Here is a 26,504-nt window from a genome sequence, read left to right on the forward strand (position 1 = left end):
CTCTCAACGAGTCTATCGACTCGAGCTGAGCTCAAATGAACGTGATCCACTAGGATCGGGGTTTTGCCGCCCTGCAGGTCATTTTCTCTCGAGGATCGGCTCCAGTAGCCCCAGTCGTGGCTGTTGTCTCCGTGCCAAACATCTCCCCCCCCCGTTTCAGGGCTGGCTGATAATGGACCTGTACGAAAAGCCACCGACACCGACACATTGGTTATTTTACCGATTTGATTCGCGACTAGTCCCTTGTCAATGGGATCGCTAGTTGGGTCAATAGTGCGGCCCCAGAATATGCCAGTGATAAATTGACAGAAAATCTCCGAGCATGCAAGTGCCGAGACTATTGAATTATTTCTTTACGAGCTGCAGATGAAGTTTAATTCACGATTTATTGATATGGAATCACGATCGCAAGGGAGTCCAATATACAATCCCATTATTTCCCAGCTCCACTCGCGTAAGCAAACTACCGTATTGGGACAGTGGGGGCGACATCGATCCATGGATCTGCTGTCACGGCATCGCCAATAATTTGATATCGGAAATTGTCACTCGCACTCTATCACATTCACGCCGCTCCCTCGGCTCGTTGGCCCGTCTATATATTTTGGTCAGTCCACTTCGTGAAAACTCAGCCGTGGTTACTCACGTAGAACGCTAGCCCATAATCTTCGGTTGTGAAGGTAATTTTGGCTCCCTTGGGGAAATAAAACACATCCCCCGGAGTCGCGGTCACCTTCTGCCCTGTCTCATCAGAGATCACGAAATGTCCTTCCAAGATGATCTTCATCTCATCATAGGTATAGGTGTACACGAGTGGGGTGCCCTTTTCCAGGCGATAAAATCCACAGGAGATGGGCTTTTCGGCATTGTCTTTGTCACTATGATCAATTGTGAGTCTTCGGTGTGAGGTGTCGCTACTAATCATGGTGCACCATACCTCGAGATGACATCGCCTAGGAAGGCATTCTCGTTCGCAATAAGCGGGGGCTTAAATGTGGACTGGGCCTTAGCGTGGTAGGTAAATGCAGGTGGCATGGTGCAGAATGGTCAATATTCGGTACTGCTGAGAATCTGGAGACTGACAGAAACTGAGGGTCAGCAACTGCTTATAACTATGCCATTGCGATTTCCAGATCCAAGATGAGGGGAAGTTGATAATGCTCTCGGTTCGTATAGATGGCAACTCGATCCTTGCCGGGACGCATTCGGGTCTGTTGTCCTGACTAGGCAGTCCAGAGGAGAATGATAAGGCTCAATCATAGATCAACATGGCGGGGAACTTTGTATCCGGTGAGGGGAAGCTTTGTAGCTTGCCTGCAGCTGCCATGGCTGCAGTTTGTCCGATTGAAGATGTGGAGAATGACTATTGATGGTCCCGAAGTGAGGTTTGTACGGTCGGAAACCATTGAGGTATCTTTGTTTCATCGATCGCGTCTGAGAGCTATGGTTGATCAGATATCGTTGCGCATATCTGGGTAACTTGTAGCTCTGAGAGGATGTGGATATTTTTTCCCGATGCGGTTAGGCGTTCCCTGGCTATACAACTGCAGAGCATCAGCATAAATTCGAAGGCCTCTGCATGAAAGGTATGAGTAAGATTGGTAGAGAAAATATGACTAGAATGCATCCAATATTTCTCATTCTACTGCTTTGATTGTTTTCCAGGATTCTGTTCCGCTAGCTAACTGCAGCCTCAAGGCATGGGCTTGGAACAAGCAACTGGCCATGTTGTCAAGCAAGAAATGAAAAGAAAAGAAAAGAAAAGAAAAAAGCAATTTCAGGTCCTATCGCGTGGAAATGCTCCGATGAGCTCAATCAACAGTAGGAGCCAACTACTTACTCTGATGATAAAGAAAGCACAAGCTAAGTCCTTGCACGACGAATGATGCTACTGTAATCCTCAGGAGTCAGTGCTGCACGGAGCAAAGGTTCTACATCCTTGGACGCTTCGTTCAGTGCACGAAGGATGGTCAAATGCTCCTCCTTAGGCTTTTGCGGAAAGGCATTGAAGTCAATCAAGACGCGGCGGTCAGCAAGCCATTTCAGGATGAACTTTATATGTTCAAAGTCCTTCATGGCTCTTTGCATTCTTGGCGAATGGATCGGCTCATCGACGCAATACCAGGGAGTGATCTTCGTTAATAAGAGCACAGATGGGTGTAGAAATGGGCCTAAGGAGCCAGAGGTCGATCATTATAACAGAATTGACAGAATATTCTTGAAGGACAGACTTACAGTCGCTCTGTACCTTTTTGCGATCATTACTTGGATCGACCGATGACCGTGGAACCAATCTTACATCTGGAAGCCGTACATCATCATCCCCACCACCTCGAAAGAGATCGATTCCAATGTCGCTATCCAGTCCGCGGTATAAAAGCTCATTTTGACTGTTTAACCAAAATTGATCATCTTCCAGAAGTTGCTTCCGTACTTTGGCCGGGTCCCGGGACACAAGAAGGTCCAGATCCTGTAGTATGTTAGTTTTTGGCTGCCCATCTAATGGGTGAATGAATACAGAGATATACTGGTACGGCACAATTTCCTCCAACAAGATCAGTCGCATAGGACCCAATATATGCGTGGCTAACTCCTTGCGAGTGAAGAAGATATGAGAGGTGTTGCGCAGCGAAGTCAACATCTCTCGGGGCAGATGAAGAGAACTGGATCATGGTGATATTTGAGCATTTGATTTGGAAGTGAAGACGTGAATAATAAAGATATGGGTCTTCGTGAGGTCAGTTGTGAAATGGTCTGAGGGAAGAGATGGAAAGGAGGATTAGACATGCTGTGGAAGAGAACATTAGCGACCTCTTTTTTTGGTTTGCTGGATTGTTCTACGCATGAGACCTTCAATGAAGACCAACATCTGGCAATCCACTTCTTACATTTCCTATTCTAGTCGAATTACCTAATTCATTTCAATACATGGATATTGAAAGACCGTTGGCGCAACAGGAGTGCATGTGCCCAGGCAGATCAGATTCTCTATAAGGAATAGAAGATTGAATTCAAAAATTCGGATTTAGCCTGGTTTTCAAACAAAAGCTCATGCTCAGAATACTAAGAATTCTAAATGTCATGGAGATATCGCTTCCCGTATCTTCTCCGCAAAAGAGATTTTCCTGACACCGGCGGATCCAATAAGCTTCTCCGCCCCGGATTAGATATCCTTCAACCTTTAGACGTCGAGGCATTTTCATTGTAACTTGCAGCCAAAGACAACTCCACGGGCCCTGAGATTATGTGGGTGCCCTGATCATAATTATTCGCAGGTGGGGCCCGACCACTATCTTCACCATGCCCCTCCGAAAGAGCCGAGCGGCAGCAGCCTGCAATTTTTGTCGCGACAAAAAGGTATACACTCCCACCTCATGGAACAAGGACTACTCTAATCTTCACTTGGCGTGTCATAGCTCAAGTGCGATGCTCAGAAACCCACATGTGGTCATTGCGCAGCCAAGGGCATCGATTGCCAACAGGGTCCAATCAGACACAAGCCAAGGTGAGTCGGCAACTTGCAAGTATGACAGCACTGAAACTTACTGACAGTTTCTGAAAGGCCGACTAATCGGCGCATCGCACAATTGGAGCGTGAAAATGCGTTATTGCGTCAACAGGGGGGTCGAATACCGGATAGAAATATTCCCTTAGGCGACGAACCATCCATGATGTCAACGGATGCTTCTTTTACAATGAGTCCATCTCGTAGTCAAGCGGAAACCTCAATATCCCAGGCTGAGGCCTCGCCGATTGATCGACCAACTGTTTTAAGCAATGGCTCTTCTCATCCGGAAGCGCCCGATAGCGATCATCTCAAAAGCTCAACTTCGCTCTACCATGGACCGACGAGCGCTGTTTACGACGATACTGAACACTCTAGAAATAATGATTCTACAGAGTGGACCAATTCACCGGTGAATGAGGGCTGGACCCGGAGTCATTTGTTTGCAGAAACAGCAAGACAACGTAAGGGCAGATCCCGCGAAAATAACTATCCTACTAATGTACAACTCAAGGACAATTGGAGCTGTTGAATTTCTCCGCCGGAAAACTCGATTTTGACGGCCTTGATCCGGAAATTGGAATGCATCTCTTGTCAATATACTGGTGTCGCCAACTCTATACAGCGCAGATCATCTACCGACCGGCGTTTATGCGAGATATGGCTTGTAACGGGCCTTATTTTTCAAAATTGCTTCTCAATGCGATTCTGTTCACTGTTTCCAAGCATTGTGCGCGGCCTGAATTACGCTCAGATCCGGACGACATTAAAACGACCGGGTGGAGTTTTCGCCAGCGTTTCACGGAGCTTTTACGGGACAGCTTCGACAAAAGCGATATCACTACTCTCCAAGCACTGCTCATTATGTCCAACTCACTTTTCTCCAGATGTGACGAGCGAAGTTTATCTTGGTTATATGCGGGGAATGCATTCAATATGATCATCGACCTGGGACTACATGTTCTTCCTTCTCCAAGTAAGATGTCACCGGAGGATCTTGAGATTCGGAAGCGGGTTGTATGGGGGGCATACTGTGAGTCAACTACCGACCTTTGTGGTAATTTTCCTAATTAGGAGTCCGTTCAGCCATCGACAAAATCCAGTGTCTCTACCAAGGGAGGCCACCACTCCTTCGCTACACGAATTTCAAGGCGTCGTTGAACTTTCTCGACGAGTATGACGAGCTCGACCCCTTCCAGGAAATAACATATACCCCTGTCAAGCACCAGTCGGTTATACCGACATTGAATGTTTCCTTGTTAACAAAACTATGCGAACTATCAATCATCATCGATCGCATCCTGTGCGAACTCTACTCAGAGTCACAGGAAATGAGCCAGAGCCAAAGCCAGGTTATTTCTGACGACATCAACTCAGAATTAGGAAAATGGCGACAAAACCTTCCACCCCAGCTTGATTATCTTTCTCATCCCAGCGAATGTGTTCTTCTTCCCCAAGCATTCTGCCTCTTGTGAGTGTCCCGACCGCCACGACAACCCATTTACTAAACCCCGACAGAGCCCTATTCAATGTCCTAATAATCCTCTCCCAACGACCATTGTTCACAGGAAGCTACTGCCAAGCCGCCGGTCAGGAAGCAGCCTACGAATCCGTGAACGTGTGCACAACAGCCGCGAATCAAATCGTTCAGATCCTCCGTGACTATTCTCAGCATTTCTCCATCAGCAGCGCACCATACATGCTATCATACGCAACATACATCAGCGCGACCATCCACGCAAGAATTGTTGCCCAAAAAGGACGGAACTCGAATTCATATCAGTCGCTGCTGCTTTGTCGGACTATTCTTTTGGAGCACCAGCGTCTGTACGCGGCAGCGGGGAAAGCCCGAGCTAATTTGGACAAGCTCGTCGCGCATCTCGACATCAGTATTACTGAGGATGATGAGCAGGTCTCTGCGGCTGTAGGAAATACTGCAACTCAACAATTAGTTGTGCAGGAACCCTTGCCGGCCTTTGGTGCTTCTAATCTTGCGCCGCAGACTATGGAGCTACAATCTCCGCAGTTGGATTGGGAGCTGTCGGATCTGGATCTCGAGGCTATTGCCCAGGGATTCCGTCTTGGGGGTGAACTAGATTATCTCATGCGCCCTTCCGGTATATAAATTCCGAGTATGACATAGCATGTTGAGGGGTCGGAAAGATTGATCTCTTGATGGCATCTGGTATTGACCAATCGGATTGTCCCATTCCGGGCGCTCAACTAAAAGTGGAGCCCTCACCAAATATCGTCTGCATCACTTCCACATGACACCTGAGCACAGGAGTAATAGACATGATCCCACTCGAATGAATTTGCATTGCAAGTCTAACACTCGTAGTACTTCTGCCAAGGATGCTGCTGCTTAAAGCCCAACAACTCCTTGATCTTCCGATTAGGGATAGGAGCATCCCTTGCCCCCATCTCCCTAGTAAACGGCGTATTCGGCGCAACGCGCTTCAAAAACTCCGTCGTAGAAGGCTCATAGTTCGTAATCTCATCATTCACCGCATTGAAAACCTGGAACCCAAGACCTGCCTTGAGCACCGCAAGCTCACAAATCTGTCCCAAATCCCTCGTATCAGTATACGACCACCCATGCACAGCCCATTCCTCGGGCTTCTTAACATAAGAATCAAACATCTCTTCCTTATACTCCTCGGGTGCCACAATTCTCCCAATCCGCAAGACGTAAATATCTGACCCATACCTACGCGCAAAGCCACGCGCGATGCGCTCCCCGCACATTTTCGAGATGGCATACGTATCCATCGGGTTTGCGTCGACATCTTCATCGACGGGGAAAGACGGATACTCGAGATCGCCCTCGCCGTACGCGATTCCATAGACAGATACCGAGCTGGCTAGGATGATCTTTTTGATGTTTAGTCTTGAGGCTGCTTCGATAACGTTGTATTGGGCTGTTGTGTTACAGCGGAAGGTTTCTGTGTCGGGAACTAGCATGTTGCGTGCGTATGAGGCCAAATGGATCACGGCGTCGGGGATAAGGCCTAGTGGTTCGCGGAATGGCTCTGTTAAGTGGAAGTGGGAGCCAAATGCGCTATAAACCTGGCCTGCGTCTGTTAAATCGACGCGCATTGTGTGGACGCGGTCGCCTAGGTTTGGAGGCAGAGGAACTAGGTCCAAGTTCAAGATGTCATGGCCTTGATCGAGGAGGTATGCGATTATATGTTGGCCAGCTTTGCCTGAGCCGCCAGTGACGATGATACGTTTGCCCATTTTGATGTTGGACTGCGACCTCGTTGAGCGTGTGTTGTTAGGGAACAAGGTGTTCTGGGTTGTTGGGGTATGTGGAAAAAAAGGGTATGTCCAATCAATTTCTAATATTTAGCAAAGCTCCTATAATCGGCATTTATATGATGACGTGTAGTGTCGGGAAGAGTGCGGGGAGTGGAGATGCGTCGGGAGATGACTTTCCGGAGTCACCGGATTCGGTGGATATTTGGCTGGGGGAGGCTTTAGCCGTCGACATTAGCCTTGGATAATGAGATAGAATATCATAGTAAGAGATCAAAACATAATAACTCGGACCTAGTAAGCGGAAATGCCCCTACTGGCTGAAGTATCGGCCAAGGTATGTCCAATTAGCATCCATGTCATAACTAGCTAACATGCTAACACGCTAATCTTAATCGCACATATACTAATAGATCCAATCCCTTTCTATTACTCACAATATTGAAACAAAACTGAAGATATCCAAGGGTTGCGTCACCGGCACGGCAGTGGGGAGAAACACCGGAAAGTAACAATCCGAAATGAACCCCGAACCACGGGAAAAAATCACAACCGAGACCATTGGTCCACGCACTTAGAAATCCGAAATCAGACGTTGGTCCCCATATTGCGGGGTCTCCAATGGGAACCTCACCATCCGGGGACATCGATGATGCAAATACAAAAAGGACCCTGGACCCATGAACAAAACCGCCGAAAAGACGCCCTCAACCCCGCATTCTCCAACTCACCAAAACATGTCGTGTGCCTCCAAAAAATCATGCGAAGGCTGCGCATGCCCCAAGCCTTCAGCCCCGCCACAAATAGAAGACTGCATTGATGAACTCAAAGCCCTCCGGAGACGCAACCAAGAACTAGAGACAAGACTGAGTCTCGCAGCCGAGAATGGCACGAAAGCAATCATCCGGCAACCGGGCCGAACACTGCGGTCATCAGCCTGGTTCGACTGCCGCAGTGACCCCGGTATGACAGCCATTTACATGGAGCGGTATTTCAATTATGGCATTACGCGCGAGGAACTCATGTCCGGCAAGCCGATGATTGGAATTGCCCAGACTGGTTCCGATATTGCGCCGTGTAATCGGCATCATATTGAGTTATCCAAGCGAGTCAGGGAGGGCATTCGGACTGCGGGTGGTATTGCTTTTGAGTTTCCTACGCATCCTATTCAGGAGACTTCCAGACGACCTACTGCGACGCTAGATCGCAATTTGGCGTATTTGAGTATGGTGGAGGTTTTGACCGGGTACTTCCTTGATGGAGTTGTTATGTTGACTGGGTGTGATAAGACTACCCCGGCTTGTTTAATGGCTGCGGCTACTGTGGTATGTTTTCTTTTCATTTGGATTATGAATGGGACATTGCTGATACTGTGCTAGAATATTCCTGCTATCTGTCTTAATGTTGGCCCGATGTTGAATGGGTATTCTGAAGGCGCCTTAGCTGGCGCGGGTACCGTACTTTGGAAGGGACGAGAGATGTATGCCACTGGCGAAATTGACGACGGTGAATTTATGGATTATATCTCCAGAGGGTAAGTTTTTCTCCTGGCTTGAGACTCGCTCAAAATTGACTGTTTTAGAACCCCCTCTGTCGGCCACTGCAACACAATGGGTACTGCGTCAACTATGAATGCTCTCGCAGAAGCCCTCGGCATGGCACTACCAGGCTCAGCTGCCATTCCAGCAGCGTACCGCCACAGAGGCCAATGCGCCTACGAAACCGGAAAGCAGATCGTGGAGATGGTGGAGTCCGATCGCAAACCAAGCGACCTGATGACCCGCGAAGCATTCGAGAACGCAATCGTGGCAAACGCCGCATTTGGCGGAAGTACCAACGCTCCCATTCATCTCCTCGCTATCGCCCAGCATGTGGGCGTCGAGCTATCAATGGATGACTGGGATACTCTCGGATCACAGATTCCTCTTCTGCTGAATATGATGCCATCCGGCGAGTACCTTGGTGAAGAGTACTTCCGTGCCGGAGGTCTTCCAGCAATTATGGCTGAGCTTTTGGATGTTGGGAAGATCCACGGTGATGTGTTGACATGTAATGGAAAGACGATGGCTCAGAATGTCCGTGGGAAACATTCTTGGGATCGCCGCGTGATTCGTCCGTATGATGATCCTCTTATGAAAGAAGCAGGATTCATCCATTTGAAGGGTACGCTTTTCGATTCGGCAATTATGAAGACCTGCGTTATCTCTCCTGCTTTCCGGGAAAGATACCTCTCGAATCCGGAGGATCCTATGGCGTTCGAAGGATCAGTCATGGTATTTGATGGACCGGAAGAATACCACAGCAAAGTGGAACACTTGCCAGAGATTGATGACAAGACCATCCTTGTCATGCGCGGTGTTGGACCTTTGGGATACCCCGGTGCTGCAGAGGTTGTGAACATGCACCCTCCAGGCAGACTTTTGAAGCAAGGCGTGGACGCGCTGTTCTGTATTGGCGATGGACGGCAATCGGGAACATCAGGGAGCCCCTCCATTTTGAATGCCAGTCCCGAGGCTGCTGCGGGTGGAAATCTGGCTATCCTTCGCAATGGAGATAAGCTGCGGATTGATCTGCCAAAGCGACGAGTGGATATTCTTATCAGTGATGAAGAATTGCAAGAACGAAGAAAAGAGATGCTATCTAAGGAATATCCTCTTGTCCCGAGTGCTACGCCTTGGCAGGAGATCTTCCGTCAGGAAACGAATCAGCTATCCGACGGCATGGTGCTGCGGAAGGCTGTGAAATACCAGCGTCTGGCGCAACAAAACGAAGCCCCGAGGCACAATCATTAGTAGCGTTGTTTGGTTGATTATTAGAAGTATATACCATGAACTTTCCATATTGTCTGTGTACAATTCAAGATTCTCATCCAGAATTATCGTCTTAGTGTTCGATTTGGAGGTAAGAGCATGAGCAACCATTGGTGACCGCAACATCTTCTCCGTATGTGCCTTACTAAGCGGAACTTCGAGTTCATGCGGCGTCCGTGTCTTGGAGCTTGGACCCTCCACCATCTCAATCAACCTTGGGACTGCCAAAAGGATTCAGAGAATTCAGACCAACCAGTATAGCGGGTCGCACATAGCATCAGGGATTCGGCCTCTCGGAATCCGTTATCAAGACTTTAGGCCGAAAAGCACAGGGCTACTGCGGGGCTAGCGCACGACCCTTAAACCTCCAGCAAGCGCGATGTGATTGGTACAAGGATCTGGGAAACGAGGCTGCCAACCGCATCAGTCAACTTCATCCCAGGCTTACTACTTGAGGCGCACCAAAAATGCCACGGGTCACGATCCTTTGTCCAAGAATCCATAGATTGGAGGCGCTGCTTACGAGGGAAAGAACCAACCAGATTAGTCTGTCCTCCAGCTGAAGATATAAGGAGCATCCCGCCCCAGAAAGATGTAAACAAGATCCAAACTCTGTTCAAACTTGACATCGCCCAAATGGCGGAACCAAGTACCAAGAACATTGTCATCCTTGGAGGTTCCTACGCCGGCGTCTCAACAGCCCATTATCTCCTCAAACATGCCATTCCAAAATTATCAGACTCGCACACCTATCAAGTCGTCTTGGTCAGCGCTTCACCTGAGATAATATGTCGTCCCGCCTGTCCTCGTGCAATGATTTCAGACGACCTCCTCTCACAGGAGAAACTCTGGGTATCAATTCCAGAGGTCTTCAAGAATTACCCCGTTTCCAACTTCCGGTTCGAGCACGCCCGGGCAGAGCATGTAGACCACGCGAATCGGACAGTATCCATTCGCTACGAAGTGGAAGGGGATGATGAAAAAACCATTCCTTTCCATGCACTTGTCATCGCAACAGGTTGTTCGACTCCATCACCTCTCTTAGGCCTGAACAAAGACTCAGCGGAATTACGCACGCAATGGGCTCTTTTCCGGGATGCGATGAAGAAGGCGAAAAGCATCGTTATTGCTGGTGGTGGTCCGGCTGGGGTTGAAACTGCAGGTGAACTGGGCGAATACCTTAATGGACAGCCAGGCTGGTTCGCAGGCAAACTTGAGAATCCCAAAGTAGACATCACGGTCGTGACGTCTGCATCTCAGATCCTCCCATTACTGAGACTCAGTATCGCTGTTAAAGCAGAGGATTATCTCGCGTGCGTGGGTGTGACCGTTATTAAGGGTACCAAAGTCAGGGGCGTAACGCCGCCAGAATCAGGGACTGATCTTGCACTTCCGACTAAAGCCACTGTATCACTGTCCGATGGAACGGAGCTCAATGCGGATATCTATATCCCGGCTGTGGGTATGACGCCTAACACATCCTTCCTGGATAAATCGCTACTCATGTCCGATGGACGGGTGGAGACTAATCATTCTACTCTCCGGGTGGATAAAGCAGGGGACCGGGTCTACGCTGTTGGTGACGTAGGCTCTTATGCACGACCGGCTGTTCATTCGATTCTGAATGCTGTGCCGGTCGTGTGTGCGAACATCAAGCGGGATTTACTTCTTGCGGCTGGGGATGATGCTGCAGCGGAGCGTTCGTTCAAGGAGGATACGCGGGAGACACAGATGGTTCCTATTGGGAGGAGTAAAGGTGTTGGCGCAGCGATGGGGTACCGGCTGCCTAGTTTCCTGGTTTGGTTGATCAAGGGTCGGGATTACTGGCTCTGGACGACGGCGGATTTGTGGAGTGGGAAGCAGTGGGAGAAGGAGTCTTGAATCTGTGGGACTTTTTGTTGCTTCTGGCTTTGACGGTTGTTGGATGGTAATGGGGTCCGGGATAATGTGGCCGGGTGGGTGAGTGGATTTTCCAGTTATGGCTGGAATAATGGGTGCAGATGTATCTGCCGATTTAATACCTAGAGCTGGTAGCATTGTAGTCAGATAATGAACCAGAGTTCAGAAAATACCGGGTTCGATCAAAACACTATCAAGATTCACATAAATATCCTTAACGCCGCGCTGACCGCTCAATCGTAGTTGAGCTACAAAGCACAATTTCAAATAGTACTAGACATAAAGAATGAAAGTTATCTGTGTCAGTCGTAATTAGTACGGTAAGGGAAGTTCTCGAGAACTTGACTTTTCCAGGCTGAGCGCTGGTTTAGTAGAACAATTGAGATATCAATCTCGTGGGGCTCCATCAACAGATGAATTCACCCAAGGAAAACTGTGAATAGAAAGATCAGTACTAGCTATATTGAATTGGCGTAGAAATAACTTACCCTCCCAGCCCCATTCTCCCATAACATTCACCCAATGCAATCTGCTTCGGACTGTTCTCTCAAATTCGATATTCTCCAAAGGCGAAAGAGCAGAGCCCCGCCGAGAAGACCCAGATTTGGCAGGAACTCCTGGTACCCCTACCGTAGATTTCTCGAGCTGATCACAGGAATTGCCACGGTTATGAAAGTTTCTTCCATTGTTTTTGCTCTCGGAAGATCCGAATTTGGGGTTGGTATTTCCTCTGCTCTCGCAAGAGAAAGATCCAGCACATGAGGTAGCACATTGGTTCTGCTGCCGTTGCCTCTGGGCATTGAGTTTGTCACGGCGAGCCCACACCTCACGTACAACATCAAGGCAACGGTCGATCCCACCGAGCATTAGCCGAGACTGAACAGTGAACCATCTATCCATAACCCATCTCCGATCATCCTCATCGTCGACTTCAGCCCCGGCAGCGATAAGAGGGAACATTTGAATGATGGTTGTCCGTGACGTAGGAGGTACTGTGGCTAGCAATATCAATACACGCTTCGCTAGTTCCTCGGCCGGTTCGGATGGCATCTCCGGCACGGCTTGATGAAGGTAGAGCAATGTGGCCCAGCGATACGCATGTGCCACTTGGATGCTGTGCTGCACTTCGGATGTTGGGTCTTCTGGCGGTTCAAACCAATGCGGAGGCTCCCACTGCTCCACAAGTGATTTGAGCTCCATTCCTTGCGACACGATAGAGACCGAATTTGAGGAGCATTTTCGCACTCGCTGGACCAGTCTTGCGACTCGGCCGATGAGAGGGAAAAGAGTGGCTGCACATCCCATCAACGGATCAATCTCATGGACAGCATCACCGGGTAATTGAAAGATATCCTGAGTAAGATCATCTTGCCCTGACTCATCCAAAGAAGTAAGCCGCGCAAGAACATCCATATAGGTCCAGGTATTATACAAGAAGCGAATGCGATCAAGTCTGTCGTTGCTCTGTCCACCCTGGACGCCCACATTCAGTACCTGCTGCATCAACACCTTCGCCCCTCGTAGATGCTGAACACAGGTCCGAGTATTGTGGTCCCAGGTATCGGCAAACGCTAGCGCAAGACTAGTCGCCAGCGCCGTTTCAGTCCTCATACTTTGAATTTGTTCTCGAAGACATGTCATGCTCTTTCGCATGTGCTTGACACCTTGGACTCGCAGAGAAGGGTTTTCTTTGGCGGAGTGGAAGGCAGATAGTGCGAACAGAGCATGATATAGAGCGGGTGTTTCCTTAGCAAGAGGCCAAACCAGCGTCCTCCATGGGTTTTCTGTCCTGCCATCCTTGACTGACAAAATACCGCATGTCAACTTATCAAAGCGCATGGCCAGCATTTCTTGGCTTTCTGGTGCCAACGATGGTTGGCCTGGGAGACGTGAAAAATCAAAGATGTTATTGCCCTGGGCGGAGAATGGGAAGCCCCATTGGTTTGAGCTTGCATTTGATTGTCGAATTATCTCTTCGATTTCTCCATTATCCTCGTCCAGTAGTTGGGAGAAGTTGAAGTCTAAGTCAGGTGGTTGTTGGTATGCCGGGCCAAAGGTCATTGGACCTGAAGTGGTTTCAACATTCGTATCTAGGACCATCTCGTCGTCAAACGGTGCAGCTCCTTGGAACGTCTCAAGAAAAGGCAGAAAATGACATGAATCTGTATCCATGGAGTTGGACGCAGTGATGCCATGGACTATATCCTCGGCTGCGGATAAATGCTCTGGCATCACCTGGAACTCATCAAGGGAATGGGCATCGCCAGATACATAGCTTTTGATGCTTCCTGGTGAGCCTAGCAAAGATGATTCTCTGGGTGATGTGTTTGCAGGATTCGACTGCGCTCGGTTCGGCGAGACTGCAAGTTCAGTAATTGGAGGAGTAGGGAAGTCCTCCGGATTTGCGAGGGAGTTTAGTAGGTGAGAATGATTGTTGGCTAGAAAAAAGTGCATTAGATATGGACTGTAGATATTTTTCTTGGCGAGGTACTTTTGTCATTACCCTTCTTTGTCGGTTTGATGGTAGTCGGGCGACCAACAGCCAAGTTCGTCTCTTCGAAAGGTCGCCATTTGAAGTCCTTCTTATACCCACCACACGACACCTTGCGCCGATCGCACTGGGAACAGGATGGTTTCGTCTCATCGCACTTCAACCGTTTTGCCTTGCAGGTAATACAACCTGGGCGTCACGAAGTAATCGGGTCAGCGTTCTGCGCAGACATTTAGGCACGATGTGCCCAGTTTAATTGTATATTTTATTTCTTCCGATCAGATAAACACCGTACCATTACGACTCTTTGTCTGCCTTGGTTTCTGAGTTGACTTGGGGATCTGCTTTGCCTTGGATGATGCGGCAGCCTTTCCCCGCCCTGACGCCGGGGTCGGATCGGGCGAGTTTAAAAACGTGGACGGCGATGGAATTTTGATCGTTTCCATACCAAGGTAGTTTTAGATGTTCAGGAGTGGTCCGGAGAAAAAAGGAACAAGCAAATAGATGGGTGATGGGATGACGAAGATAAGACGGGGAACACAGCGAATGACAGAGAGTAGATAGGAATCGAGTCGAGCCGGGAGGAGTACAGTGATAAGATGCGGGGGCGCCGATCTTGGAGAAAGCCGTGAGGGGTTAGTCCGGGAGATTACAATCTGAGCCGAGTGCGTTGTTCGAGATGGCTGTCAGCCCGGGTGTTCGACGTTGATAAATAAATATATCAAGCTGTGGGACTATGTCAACAGGAGACAATGAAAATATTCGTACTTCGCACTACTCGAAAAACCCTCCGCGAAGGCCATGCCTGATGCGCTTTGCTACGTGCACTTCTTCAAAGAGACGTCATTTTTGGCTACAACGCAGGTAGCCGAATTAGTAGAAATCATCGCGACCCGGGTTCTGGACCATGGAGGAGTGCGATGATTAAACAAAACAAATTTTAGTTGAACATATCACTAACCATATTCGGCCTAGTGTGAGTCCGTAGCTGAATGAGTAGGTACTTAGATATGTATTTAGTGATACTAATTCTTCGAATTATGAACAATGCGCTCTACCCATATCATCAATGTGGTGTTCAACCTTGGAACGTGGTGTGATATTCCCCACAGGGGATGCACTGGAATCAAAACACAGCACAACAGCGCCAACTCCAGGGATAAATTTCTAGGACAAGTCGGCGTACATAATCCTTCGATTAAAGGAGGTGGAATTAATTATGTTTTTGTCGTACAAAAGAACAGTGTTAAAATGAATTGTGGGTGGGAAAAAAAGAAATGCAAAAAAGAAATGCCCCCTACCCGGATCGAACGAGTGATCTCTTCATTACAAGTGAAGCGCCTTACCGCTTGGCCAAGGAGGCATTTGATGCTAATGATGTCAGAACTCCAAATGTTAACCACAATTTATTTAGTCAAAACTACTAATAACTATGGGAACTACAGAGCACTACGAAGGAAATACATGGAAATTACAAGGTGCTTACTGGAAGTCTCACAAATCAATCGCAAATGCAGAACGCAAATCCAATGCGAGGCCAGCCTCTGAAAGAAAATAACAAAAACCGAAACAAGAGACAGAGACACAGCGACAGACAGGCACAAACAAAACAACCAGAAAAGAAAAAGAAAAGAAAAAGAAAAAACGAGACAGAAAACAGAAGAAAGAGACACGAGCATACAGACACCCAGCTACACGGAAGATGCATTCTCCGCCAGACAACATCGAGGATGGAATCATCTCGTCTCCCGATACGAGTTACGCTTCGGAGGATTCGATGTCCCACCGTCGGAGGGTCTCCACGAGCTGGTCTCGTACTCCTTGTATTCTGCATTCACCCAGCCGAGTTTGGCGCCAGTCATCTCCATCGACCTCTCCTCGGTCTCGATCCCCGCCTCTCCGGGGTTTCCATCCTGCCAGCCTCTCTTTGGCTTCGTGGGGGGAGGTGGAAGGGTGATGATAGGCGGCAAAGTAATTATTTGCGGAGCCGTAAGTGGATCAGGGAAGGTCGGTGTGACCGGCGTCCATGGGCGGTCCATGTTGATGTCGTTAGGGTCTCCCGTCCCCACGGCAATGTTGTATATGACCGGTGGGTCAACCCGAAGGTGCTGCTCCATTGCAGCGCCTTGGGCGACCCAGCTCTCATCGTATGAGAGGCCTGTTGTGATTACACCCGCGGTGATAAGCGGGGAAACCCGACAAATGTCGGCCGGTGAGATATTGCCGACCTCCATCAGACCTGTTGAATCGAATTGTTAGTGGACATGAACAATTTGAGGTTGATGGCAATTCTTTTGAACTGAACTTACTGAATGAAGTCTGATGGAGGCCCAGCCAGAGGAATTCTGGCGTCAGCACAACGCGGAGGACCCACGCCGGCGTGGGCCCTCCAGCGCTGATTGCGCAAATGAGTTGCGCGAGGAGGGGGGCGAACGTCGTCGCCAATGGAGTGATGATGGCGTCGGTGGGCTCCTCGCCCCAGAAATCGTCTAACAGCTGGGTTTTACCCCAGGAACGTGCTTCAAACTCGCCGCTGATGTAGCGAGCGGCCAGCAATCGAAGTCCGGCCTTGGTGAGAATGGGCAGACGACCAGCGTCTGAAGAAAGAGGATAGGGAGAAGACATTGTTAAGATCGGTGGGACTACAGTACTGAAATTACGGAAGCTGTGATGTATCTTATACCTTGCAAATGTAGTGAATCTAACTCTACAGACGGAGTGAATGTCAGGTCCAATTAAATGACCATATTCTATACACGGAAGTACTATGGCATTTCAGTCATAACAATAGGACATTCACTTTATGAAGATAAGACCCACGACAACCTAGAGCTTAGAAAATGGTGAATATTCTATGGACACCTGAAATATAGGTGAAGTGACCATCTGACCAATTAAAACCATATCAGATAATCATTCACTTCAATAAGACGCTTATTTACTTCTTTATGCATTCAGAACTGCTCTAAACAATTGTTTACTTCTCTCCCTATTGTAACCTAGTCTAAACGTGCATTCACTTTACTTCTCCTAATATTTTGCTGTTCAAAATTGGCCCTCAGTATGTAGTAAACCGCCTGTCCTAATCTCTACTTCCGCCATTATAATCGGTTTTTGATTCCATATATCTCCCTAATGCTGCTTTTCAATAATGTCCGATAGTATTTGATTATGCTTGGTATATCCTGGCACGTATGAAGTATTATCATATATGTTGGATTATTTTAAAGAGAAGTCACATGTTTTGAATACTTGAACAACCAGATAATATTAAATTCTTTCTGATTTATAATTACTGCTGACCGAATGTGGCGAAATGTCTGAATCACTTCCGGCGCGTTCGAATATAGATCCGGTTATTGCGGGCATTGCGGTTATCGGACTTGGAACCCTTAAAAGTGGATTTTCCCCAAGTCACGGCCCGAGGTTCAGCAGCGGAGGCGGAGAACAGTAAACATACCCCATCATCTCATTCTCTTCTCTTTCCCATTCCCAAGTTTTGTGGCAATTGCAACTTGTCATAATGTTTCGCTCCATAAGCCGACGAGTTCCACGCCAGCTCCCTCACCAAATTCCTCGTCCAACGGCGCCATCCCGTCTCGCCCTACGCGCGTTCACATGCGGTTATCCTCGGATGTCGTCACCACCTGCTCAACCAGTGTCCACCACACTGCCATCCGACGCATACCAGTTGCTGTCGACCGCTGAGAAAGCTGGCGCCGCAGAGGATGCCCTGTATGAACAACAAATCCGCGACGTGCAAGCATGGTGGGACTCCCCTCGGTACGAGGGCATCAAGCGACCCTATTCGGCTGAGGATGTCGTGAGCAAGCGTGGATCGCTGCAACAGAGCTATCCCAGTTCACTAATGGCGCGGAAACTGTTCAATTTGCTGAATGAGCGGGCTGCGGCTGGCGAGCCGGTACACACCAGTGAGTTGTGACGTGGAGCTGTTTTGCGACCTGTGGGACCCGACCGGCTAATACGTGGGGTAAAATAGTGGGTGCCATTGACCCTGTCCAGATGACACAGCAAGCTCCCAACCAGGAGATTTTGTATATTTCCGGATGGGCTTGCTCATCCCTTCTTACTAGCACCAATGAGGTTTCCCCCGATTTCGGCGATTACCCCTATAATACGGTACCGAACCAGGTCCAGCGCCTGTTCAAGGCGCAATCGATGCACGATCGGAAGCAGTGGGATGCTCGACGTAAATTAACTGCGGAGGAGCGCAAAAATACCCCTTACGTGGATTACATGCGACCGATTGTGGCAGATGGCGATACCGGGTATGTTGCGGCTATATGCGATTTGGGGCCTATATCGCTAATTAATTGCGATTTACAGACATGGCGGTTTATCGGCGGTTTTGAAGCTGGCCAAATTATTCGCTGAGAACGGTGCTGCGGCTGTGCACTTTGAGGATCAGCTCCACGGTGGTAAGAAGTGCGGCCACTTGGCTGGCAAAGTTCTGGTTCCCATTGGCGAGCACATTAACAGACTGACTGCTGCGCGATTCCAATGGGATATGATGGGCTGTGAAAACCTGGTCATTGCGCGCACAGATTCAGAAAGCGGCAAGCTTATTAGCAGTGCTATTGATGTGCGGGACCATGAGTTTATCCTCGGTATCACAGAAGAGGTCGAGCCGTTAGCCGAAACTCTGCAGGCGATGGAGCGCGAGGGCGCTTCACCAGCTGAAATTGATGCGTTTGAACTTGACTGGGTCAAGAACCACAAGCTTGTCTCCTTTGATGAGGGTATGTGACAATACTAATACATTTTTGTGCACCTACACTAACATTCCCAGCTGTCGATGCTCACCTCGAGGCCGAGGGTGCCAGCCAATCTACCAGAGACGCGTACAAGGCTCAAGTCGAGAAGAACCCTAACCTTTCTTTCTCTCGTCGTCGCGTCTTGGCTGCTGACTACACCAAGACTCCAGTGGTCTGGTCATGCGACAGCCCGCGCACTCGCGAGGGATTCTATCACTACCGCGCAGGTTTCCCAGCCGCCACCAAGCGTGCTAAGGAATTTGCTCCGTACGCCGATCTTCTCTGGGTTGAGACCGGTGATCCAGATGTTGAGAAGGCAGGCAAGCTGGCAGGTGATATTCGCGAGGTCTACCCTGGCAAGAAGCTTGTTTACAACTTGAGCCCTTCGTTCAATTGGATGAGCCAAGGATTTACCGAGGCTTCTCTCAAGTCGTTCATTTGGGATATTGCCAAGCATGGGTATGTACCATTTTTTTTGGATCATTTCTAGTGGGATGATACTAATTGGCGCAGATTCGTCCTGCAATTGATCTCCCTTGCAGGTCTTCACAGCAACGCCACTGTCACAACGGAATTGTCACGTGCCTTCAAGGATGAGGGTATGCTCGCCTATGTGCGACTTATCCAAGCCCGCGAGAAGGAGATGGGTGTCGACGTTCTTACTCACCAGAAGTGGAGTGGTGCGCCATACATGGATGGCATCCTGGGTGCAATTCAGAGCGGAAGCAGCAGCAGTAAGAGTATGGGCGAGGGTAACACCGAGAAAGGTAAGTCATCTCAACGATTTGATTGCACCGATGCTGACTGCATGATCTAGGCTTCTAAATCCTTCCAAGATAAAATGACCTAAGGTCTAAAATCATTTTACGTTTGTACAGAATTCAACAAGCTTCTCACTCATGCGCAAAGCCTTGTAATTTCGAGTCTCATACATCAACACCAGCCACAATCGTTCGTAAATTAGGTTTGTAGTATATACTTTATTGCGAATTATATCCACATCCGATTCGCGCGCTCCGTAGTGCGGATCGGAATACCCGACTGCCTCACAAACCAGGGATTAACAAATATCCCCTCAGGATCCTGCGAGGCTTACCTTCCAAGGCAAGCCCTAGGCCCAGATCCAAAGGCAAACTCCGCCCCCTTATCTTCGAAAGCCTAGCCTCATACTCCTCATCGCACTCACCAACATTCTGCAACCACTGTAGTTCTGACAGGAGTCAACCTTGCTAGAACTTTTTAGTGTTAGAGTTCTGTTTCCACGAGTTCCCCCTTGGTTGACTGATCGGATGTGGTAATTGCCATGTTTAAAAGCAACTTTGGTCAGGTTTCACGGTGATTGCTAGCGTGCGGCGCTCCGGGTGATGAATCGACCTTATGGATCATACGATGCATACATCAAAGAAAACAATTTACAACCAACTTAACAAACTCGATAATTCAAGCGATGTACATGATTTTCCTTGCTGCTGTTGACTCCGCCACTATAGCTTTGACGAAGGATCATTCAAATCCCCCGTGTGCTCCATCTGACTTCTTGCCGCAATGATCATCTCCTCAAGCTTTTCCTCGGCGAGATTGCGGCTGTGAGTGAAAAGCTCCACTAAGAAATCAGGGCTTATACTCTTCTTGATCACAATGCATTCGTGATGACCCTGGATGAGCGACCGAAGAGTAAGGAATCGCTCGCATCGAGAATTATGGGAATCTCACCTCATGCCACTTCCATGGTAGTTGATACTTCTCAAGGGTTTCGAGCAAGACGTGTCTGGTGGCGACCTGATTCTCAATAAGCTGAAGGTGTCCACGATGAGTTCGCCGAACATACTGTTTTCCACTGATGAGCCAATTTGGCATCCTCTTTTTTCTTTTCTGCTCGTTCAATATCTTCCGAGGTCAGCTGTCCAAAAGACATCGTCTCTAGTCTCTCATGGAAAGCTCGCAGCTTGCGCTCATCTTCGGCTTTCTCCCATTCTGCTCTCGGCGGTGCCCATGTTTCCGCGATAAGAGCCCAGAGCGCATCATTCCAAAATGGGGGCAATTCTTCCTGTGCTCTGTCTGTCGTAGTGGTCTGCCAAATTTCGTTATCTTTGAGAACTTGGTCCTTGAGTTGGTCGATTGATTCTTCTCCCGCTCTAAGTGCTTGCATCTTGAGGGTTTTCCCGTGCTATTTAGAGAGCTATTTGGAGGAAGAGAGGATTAAATGGGTGGAGGACACAGGCTGATCACGGAACCCCCGCCTTCTGGCTCAAATCTTGCGGCTCGTCCGGGCTACCGCCTGTTGGGGAGACATTGTCTTGTTGGTTCTTTGCCTTCCGCTAATTGGCTGGGGACTCTGACAATTCCGGTTGCTGTTGCCTAGAGAGCCTTGCAGGTTCGTAGCCTTGTGACGGGGGTTTACGTAGACTTTCTTGGTTTTCGTGTCGACTTCACGGTCTATGTCAGAGGCAGGAATTTCGTGATGCTTTGCGTAGGCTGGAAATCTCTCTCCAAATATCCTGCACTGTAGTACTTTTGTGTGAAATACAACCTCTGTTATCGACCCACGGTATTATAAAAAGTACCTACTCAGTCAGAAAGCGGTCTAGGAAGCGGAGCCTCCAAGGTCTATCCTATCAGGACTCACGGTTGCTGAACCGAGTTGCAAGAGTGAAGTGGTATGTATCATTTACTCGCTTCATCGATTAAAATCAGACTGGGTGTTTTTATTTTTATCATTATAGTCTGTGCCCTCGCGTCTCCGCTCGCCGAGAGACAGAACTCTATTATATGGTCTAGTAGCAAACAGACGCCGAAATGCTGCCAGGTCTTGGTAGGTGTGCAAGCTATATGCTACCGCCTTATTATTTTATCTACTGTATTTTGGCCTCGGGCCACGTTGACCTGTCTATAGTGGGTAGCTCGTGCAAAGGCCAAAACCTATGCGACACCGAGAATATGAGTCGCAAACATTGCATTGGTGAAGTGAAGCCAACCCAGGTGGTTTTTGATTGATACCCTTAACGTTTTCACTTACTATAGTGGAGGTGGAGGATCTAGCAATACCCAATTTTATGCCCTTGCGGATGAAGAACTCCGAGTCTAACCTTTATGGACCTACTCAAGGTCAAGGCCATGTTTGAGCATCCCGTCACAGGCTTGTCGAAATGCAGCCTTGAGCGTATTATCAGTGACATTAGACACCTGCCAATCACTGTATTCCTTAACAGCTTCATCCCTGCGCCTAGAGATATTGAGCGGGCTCAGACCCCTCGGATCAGCAGCCGTTTTGGTAGCAGTAATGTCTAACCTGATGGCGGAAGACTATGATGGATAAACGTTGATCTTGATAGGAGAGTACGCTATTCCGTCTCCTATACTATGCTAAAAAAAAAAAAAAAAAAAAAAAAAAAAAATTATGCCTTCTTTCAACTGAAACAAAGGAAGATAATGACCTATCGCTCGGCACTGACCTTTTCCCAAAAACCAGCCCCGCCGCTAAACTGAGCACGGTAAGTGTGGGCCGCGGACCGGCCCCATAGCGTCCATCCCGTAAAGCGGACCCACCCAGCTTGTTTCAAATTGCACGGATACATTAGGCCAATCCAGCATGAGGAAGTAGCGCGCTATCCTTGCACCATGCACCTAAACAGGTCTAGACAGATCTAAAGTTGGACCATGTATGCGAAGCCCGTACATGGCCCCCATGACGCATGCGAACCAAGGCCCCAAAACACGAGGATCTGCAGCTTTGGTTACGCCTTGGGACGAAATGCAGCCCGGGGCCTTGCTATCGGGTATCAAGGTGCAGAATCCTGGATTCAAGCGTGCATCAATTCTTCCGAGGTGAGCAGTCACAAAATTCACCGGGTGGTACAGGTACAGTAAGGCGTCCACATAAAGGCGCAGATATCGGGGACTCGGTGGTTGAATTCCTTTTGATCTCCGCGATGCGACTTTGACTTTGACTTTTTGCTGAAAAATACCTCCACTTCTGCTTTTATTTTGGGCTTTGTATTCATTGCAGAATCACCCTCTGGAGCAGCCATGGCTCTGTCCGCCATGCAGGCGGCTCAAGACAAGGGCCCGGTGATATTGGCTGTTGGCTGGATCCTGATTGCGATTCCTGGTGTTTTCGTTGCGCTGCGACTATATTGTAAAATCATGCTGGCGAGAGGGCTCGGATGGGATGACGCTGTCTGCGTCTTTTCTTGGGTAAGTTCTAAATTTGCCCAGCTGACGGGTTGTTTCCTAATCACATCAGCTCTTGCAACTCGTTTACACGGGCTTGGTCACTAGAGGTGTGCAAATGGGTGTGATTGGAAGACATGTTGACGCCATCGAGAATCAAAATATGATACCCCATGCACTGAAGCTCGTCTATATCGGCTTTGTGATCATTATCTTTGGCTGCGTATTTGCAAAGACCTCATTTGTCATCACCTTGTTGCGGATCGTGACCCGTCCGTGGCAAAAGATGGTGCTGTGGTTTATCATGATCAGCATGAACGCCATAATGTGGCTTTGCGGAATTTGCTACTTGGCTCAATGCAAGCCCACTGCTGCACTTTGGAATACGGCGCTAATGCCTACAGCCAAATGCTGGCCCATTATAGTCTTTGAGAACATCGCATTGACAGCTGGAGGTATGAGCTGAGTCTCAACCTAACTTTAGATGGTATGGGTACTGATATAACTTTGTAGCCTACTCCGGGTGCATGGACTTGATTCTCGCGTTATTCCCTTGGGTGATTCTCTGGAAGATTCAGATGAAGAAGCGTGAGAAGTTCGGTGTACTCATAGCTATGAGCATGGGTGTCTTGTGAGTGCGATATCATGATACAAAAGAACCTCTGCTAAACCAACAACAGTGCCTCAGTAGCAGCCTTCATCAAAACGTCAAAGCTTGTCAACGTCGCCCAACTCAAGGACTTCACCTGTATGTACAGAATCGCTGCATGAACCAACCAAATTGACTGACCACATTAACTCGATTAGACTACTGCACTCCAATCATCCTCTGGGCCTCGGCTGAAACGGGCTTGACAATTTGGGCCGCCTCAATCCCAGCCCTCCGCATCCTCTTTAAACGCATGCGCTCTTCACAGGAAGGAACAGACTATTCCTCCGCGAACTATAGCTCAAGGAAAGGGCGCACTTCAACACGCAGCGGAAGTAACGAAGACCGGTCGGATCCATACTATTACATGAATGGTGATATGATCACGCTCAACGACCGCAGGGAAGATGCAAGTGATAGGAGTATCTTGGGTGATTCGGGGATCAAGCAGACGAGAGAGATCTCGGTTACATATGAGCCTGGTCAGAGCGAGAGGGATGAGAGGTCATTGACAAATCGAGTGGATATTTTCCATCATTCATCCAATCGAATAGCAACATCACCTCATCAGGCTAGATGAAGTTTCCTCTCCAAAAACCCAGCATACATTCTAAGCGCCTCGCAAAAAACCCGCATCATCCCGAAAACATGTTCCCCTTTCAGTATCTCCGAAAGCAACCGCACGAGAACAGCACCCATCTGCCTCAATTGCTGCCCTCCATTCCCACCGAAAGCCACATTATTCGGCGCCGCCAAATCTGCCTCCCGAAGCACACTCGCAATAATCCTCAAAAGCCGCTTCGTATCAGCATGAAGATCCCCCGGATCCGCCGCCAAGGTCTCAAGCCATTTGCACAGAAATAGCGCGCACTCCAGGTTGCATAGCGAGTGGATCGTGCTCCATGTTAGTGTTTGTGTTCGTGCAACGTACTCGATACCCAGTCGGACTGGTATGGAAAGTGCATGAATGGATTGGAGGACTGCGTGGTAAACTTGAGTCGATTGCGGGGGCTTTGGGGCATTGAGGAATGAATTTGCGATTGTTTCAGCGTTCCATGTTTCTAGTTTGCGGTGTTGACCCAGGTTTAGGTGAAGGCGAATGCAGGCTATGCGGAAAATGGCTGTTGCGTTGAAGCCTAGGGGTCCCTTTGGGGATGACGGGGTTATTGATGAGGGGTCTGAGGTGGCTTCCCAGCTGCGTTGCCAGCGTCTAAGTGCGGTGTGGAAATTTGAGAGCGTTTCGACTGGTAGGGTTGGTGATTCGGTTGTTGGGGTTGCCGAAGAGGTCAGTTCCCAGGCGAGGAAGATGTGTTGGAAGATGCCGTGGATTAAGATGAGGTTTCCAAATGATGATAGACTGGGGCTTCGTCGATGGGTCTGCTTCGATCGGAATAATCGAGCATACGCTGTACCGAAGGGAGCACAGGGGGGCTGCTTTGAACGTAAGGTCTTCCATTCAGTGGCACTGGAGGCTTTCCAAAGTTCTTCGGGACAGGGGAGACAAAGCGAGGTCAATTCGCTATTCAGCATCTTTGGTGGCAAGTTGTACAGAATTGATTGGTTATTCGAGAGCATGTAAGCAGTGAACGTAGTACGTCGTCGTCCCTCTTTTTGAATCCACGTGTTCCATGTTTCGCTCTCAGAATGATTGTCATTGAGCAGTCCGCCATCTCGAAACGCTTGCGCCATTTGTGCGGTCATTGATATGGAATCATTTAACAGGTCATGATGTCCCCAGATACCTAAGGTCGAGAGAATGATCTGCGACTGTAGGATCTCCAGTTTAATTTTCTGGGAGCAGGCCACATCAATGTTAGCCCCTGGCTTGGGACACGAAAATAGTGCGTGGACGGAGATATAGTTATCAATGAGAGATTTCGATGCTCTAAAGAAGCAAGCAGCACGTTGACTCTCAAATCGATACTGCGCTCCCATTGCAATAATCGCTAGAATTAATGAAGGATTCAAGCTAGCAATTGATACTGTCGGAAGGTGAAGGAAGGGCAAATGCGCATGACTCCCAGTAAAGAAGCCTTCGATGTATCGGCATAAAACATACTTGGAGGGGAAGATGAAGTCTGCCTCGAGAATATGCCGAACATCATCAATTAGCAAAATAATAGATTGATACTCCTCTTTTCCGATGCGCCAGGGAGACTGCGTATGGGTCTCTGTCTGTCCCATGGGAGTGTCAGGGCGCTCTGAAAGGTCCTCTGCGTCCTGGGAATTGATCTCGTCGTTTTGGTTTAATGATGGAAGTTGGTAATTGCATAGGGATTCATCATCATCATAATCAGGGCCATTGGGCAATTTATCACCAGAATCGCCACCACTTGATGGTCCAGTCAAGGCAGAACTTGCTGGCTCGTAAATATCGAATCCAGTAATCGAGATCAGGTCATTCGGAAATTCAGCACCCAGAGGGTAATATTCTTCAAGAGAAAGGTTCCCATCCATGCCGCCCCAAAGAATATTCAGGTCTTGTAGATTCTCGTCAAAGAGCTGGCGTGTCGCATCTGGAGAAGGGGTGGGGTTTCCTGGTACCTCTATCATATCTGCCTGGTAAATCTTGTTCGACGAATCTATTGGAAACTGAAGTTGCATTGCCTCGGAATGATTTTGCATTGCTGTGGCTTGTATGTGCTGGTCCTCTTCTCGTAGAGGTTCAGTCGTCCTATAAGTCGCCGACTGGGCTTCCTGGCCTTCTGATTCCGCGACCAAAGACGTTCTCTCTACTTCATCATAATGTGTAATATTATTGGTTTGCACCTCTTGGTGAGATGAGGGATCATTTTTGACTTTCAAGTGTCGAGAAAGCAGATCACTGTCACTTGTTATTTTCAAACCCAAAACGATAAGCATGATCATATTCACCGTCTCGTAAACTTCCTATTGCAACGACAACTGAAAGGTTTCTCACGTGTATCTTTAAGCAATCAGTCATTCA

General features: G+C 48.6%; 13 protein-coding genes across 13 annotated transcripts; 6 read left to right on the forward strand and 7 right to left on the reverse strand.

Moving 5' to 3' along the window:
• Positions 1-565: 565 nt before the first annotated feature.
• On the reverse strand, positions 566-1,035 carry N7503_000447 (cupin domain-containing protein; the record flags this gene model as incomplete). Its single annotated transcript, XM_057060008.1, has 3 exons — positions 566-595; positions 647-878; positions 938-1,035. 3 exons carry the CDS (start codon positions 1,033-1,035, stop codon positions 566-568), a joined length of 360 nt encoding a protein of 119 aa, XP_056926931.1.
• Positions 1,036-1,863: 828 nt separating this feature from the next.
• N7503_000448 (uncharacterized protein) lies at positions 1,864-2,672 on the reverse strand (the record flags this gene model as incomplete). Its single annotated transcript, XM_057060009.1, has 3 exons — positions 1,864-2,171; positions 2,236-2,470; positions 2,529-2,672. 3 exons carry the CDS (start codon positions 2,670-2,672, stop codon positions 1,864-1,866), a joined length of 687 nt encoding a protein of 228 aa, XP_056926932.1.
• Positions 2,673-3,300: 628 nt separating this feature from the next.
• On the forward strand, positions 3,301-5,630 carry N7503_000449 (Zn(II)2Cys6 transcription factor; the record flags this gene model as incomplete). Its single annotated transcript, XM_057060010.1, has 6 exons — positions 3,301-3,357; positions 3,417-3,505; positions 3,563-3,969; positions 4,020-4,538; positions 4,592-4,976; positions 5,024-5,630. The coding sequence occupies 6 exons, from the start codon at positions 3,301-3,303 to the stop codon at positions 5,628-5,630; spliced, it is 2,064 nt and encodes a 687-aa protein (XP_056926933.1).
• A 203-nt stretch (positions 5,631-5,833) lies between these two features.
• Positions 5,834-6,745, reverse strand: N7503_000450 (NAD-dependent epimerase/dehydratase family protein; the record flags this gene model as incomplete). The annotated part of the gene is made up of 1 exon (XM_057060011.1): positions 5,834-6,745. The coding sequence occupies one exon, from the start codon at positions 6,743-6,745 to the stop codon at positions 5,834-5,836; it is 912 nt and encodes a 303-aa protein (XP_056926934.1).
• A 755-nt stretch (positions 6,746-7,500) lies between these two features.
• N7503_000451 (IlvD/Edd family dehydratase) lies at positions 7,501-9,555 on the forward strand (the record flags this gene model as incomplete). The annotated part of the gene is made up of 3 exons (XM_057060012.1): positions 7,501-8,088; positions 8,143-8,297; positions 8,346-9,555. 3 exons carry the CDS (start codon positions 7,501-7,503, stop codon positions 9,553-9,555), a joined length of 1,953 nt encoding a protein of 650 aa, XP_056926935.1.
• Positions 9,556-10,209: 654 nt separating this feature from the next.
• On the forward strand, positions 10,210-11,454 carry N7503_000452 (NAD(P)/FAD-dependent oxidoreductase; the record flags this gene model as incomplete). The annotated part of the gene is made up of 1 exon (XM_057060013.1): positions 10,210-11,454. One exon carries the CDS (start codon positions 10,210-10,212, stop codon positions 11,452-11,454), a length of 1,245 nt encoding a protein of 414 aa, XP_056926936.1.
• A 437-nt stretch (positions 11,455-11,891) lies between these two features.
• On the reverse strand, positions 11,892-14,261 carry N7503_000453 (fungal specific transcription factor domain-containing protein; the record flags this gene model as incomplete). Its single annotated transcript, XM_057060014.1, has 4 exons — positions 11,892-11,905; positions 11,961-13,910; positions 13,976-14,090; positions 14,259-14,261. 4 exons carry the CDS (start codon positions 14,259-14,261, stop codon positions 11,892-11,894), a joined length of 2,082 nt encoding a protein of 693 aa, XP_056926937.1.
• Positions 14,262-15,699: 1,438 nt separating this feature from the next.
• N7503_000454 (uncharacterized protein) lies at positions 15,700-16,588 on the reverse strand (the record flags this gene model as incomplete). The annotated part of the gene is made up of 2 exons (XM_057060015.1): positions 15,700-16,202; positions 16,273-16,588. The coding sequence occupies 2 exons, from the start codon at positions 16,586-16,588 to the stop codon at positions 15,700-15,702; spliced, it is 819 nt and encodes a 272-aa protein (XP_056926938.1).
• Positions 16,589-17,486: 898 nt separating this feature from the next.
• On the forward strand, positions 17,487-19,563 carry N7503_000455 (methylisocitrate lyase ICL2; the record flags this gene model as incomplete). The annotated part of the gene is made up of 6 exons (XM_057060016.1): positions 17,487-17,895; positions 17,964-18,252; positions 18,311-18,723; positions 18,774-19,197; positions 19,252-19,505; positions 19,556-19,563. 6 exons carry the CDS (start codon positions 17,487-17,489, stop codon positions 19,561-19,563), a joined length of 1,797 nt encoding a protein of 598 aa, XP_056926939.1.
• Positions 19,564-20,222: 659 nt separating this feature from the next.
• On the reverse strand, positions 20,223-20,906 carry N7503_000456 (uncharacterized protein; the record flags this gene model as incomplete). Its single annotated transcript, XM_057060017.1, has 3 exons — positions 20,567-20,906; positions 20,452-20,517; positions 20,223-20,393 (listed from the first exon to the last, which is right to left on the reverse strand). Exons 1-3 carry the CDS (start codon positions 20,885-20,887, stop codon positions 20,223-20,225), a joined length of 558 nt encoding a protein of 185 aa, XP_056926940.1. The 5' UTR covers positions 20,888-20,906.
• Positions 20,907-21,828: 922 nt separating this feature from the next.
• Positions 21,829-22,026, forward strand: N7503_000457 (uncharacterized protein; the record flags this gene model as incomplete). The annotated part of the gene is made up of 1 exon (XM_057060018.1): positions 21,829-22,026. The coding sequence occupies one exon, from the start codon at positions 21,829-21,831 to the stop codon at positions 22,024-22,026; it is 198 nt and encodes a 65-aa protein (XP_056926941.1).
• A 738-nt stretch (positions 22,027-22,764) lies between these two features.
• On the forward strand, positions 22,765-24,133 carry N7503_000458 (uncharacterized protein; the record flags this gene model as incomplete). The annotated part of the gene is made up of 6 exons (XM_057060019.1): positions 22,765-22,932; positions 22,982-23,363; positions 23,422-23,539; positions 23,589-23,656; positions 23,716-24,061; positions 24,112-24,133. The coding sequence occupies 6 exons, from the start codon at positions 22,765-22,767 to the stop codon at positions 24,131-24,133; spliced, it is 1,104 nt and encodes a 367-aa protein (XP_056926942.1).
• Positions 24,134-24,296: 163 nt separating this feature from the next.
• Positions 24,297-26,182, reverse strand: N7503_000459 (fungal specific transcription factor domain-containing protein; the record flags this gene model as incomplete). The annotated part of the gene is made up of 2 exons (XM_057060020.1): positions 24,297-24,315; positions 24,489-26,182. The coding sequence occupies 2 exons, from the start codon at positions 26,180-26,182 to the stop codon at positions 24,297-24,299; spliced, it is 1,713 nt and encodes a 570-aa protein (XP_056926943.1).
• Positions 26,183-26,504: the final 322 nt, after the last annotated feature.

This window comes from Penicillium pulvis (genome assembly GCF_028828015.1).
Source record: "Penicillium pulvis strain IBT 33274 chromosome Unknown contig_10_segment0_segment0, whole genome shotgun sequence".
NCBI lineage: Eukaryota > Fungi > Ascomycota > Eurotiomycetes > Eurotiales > Aspergillaceae > Penicillium > Penicillium pulvis.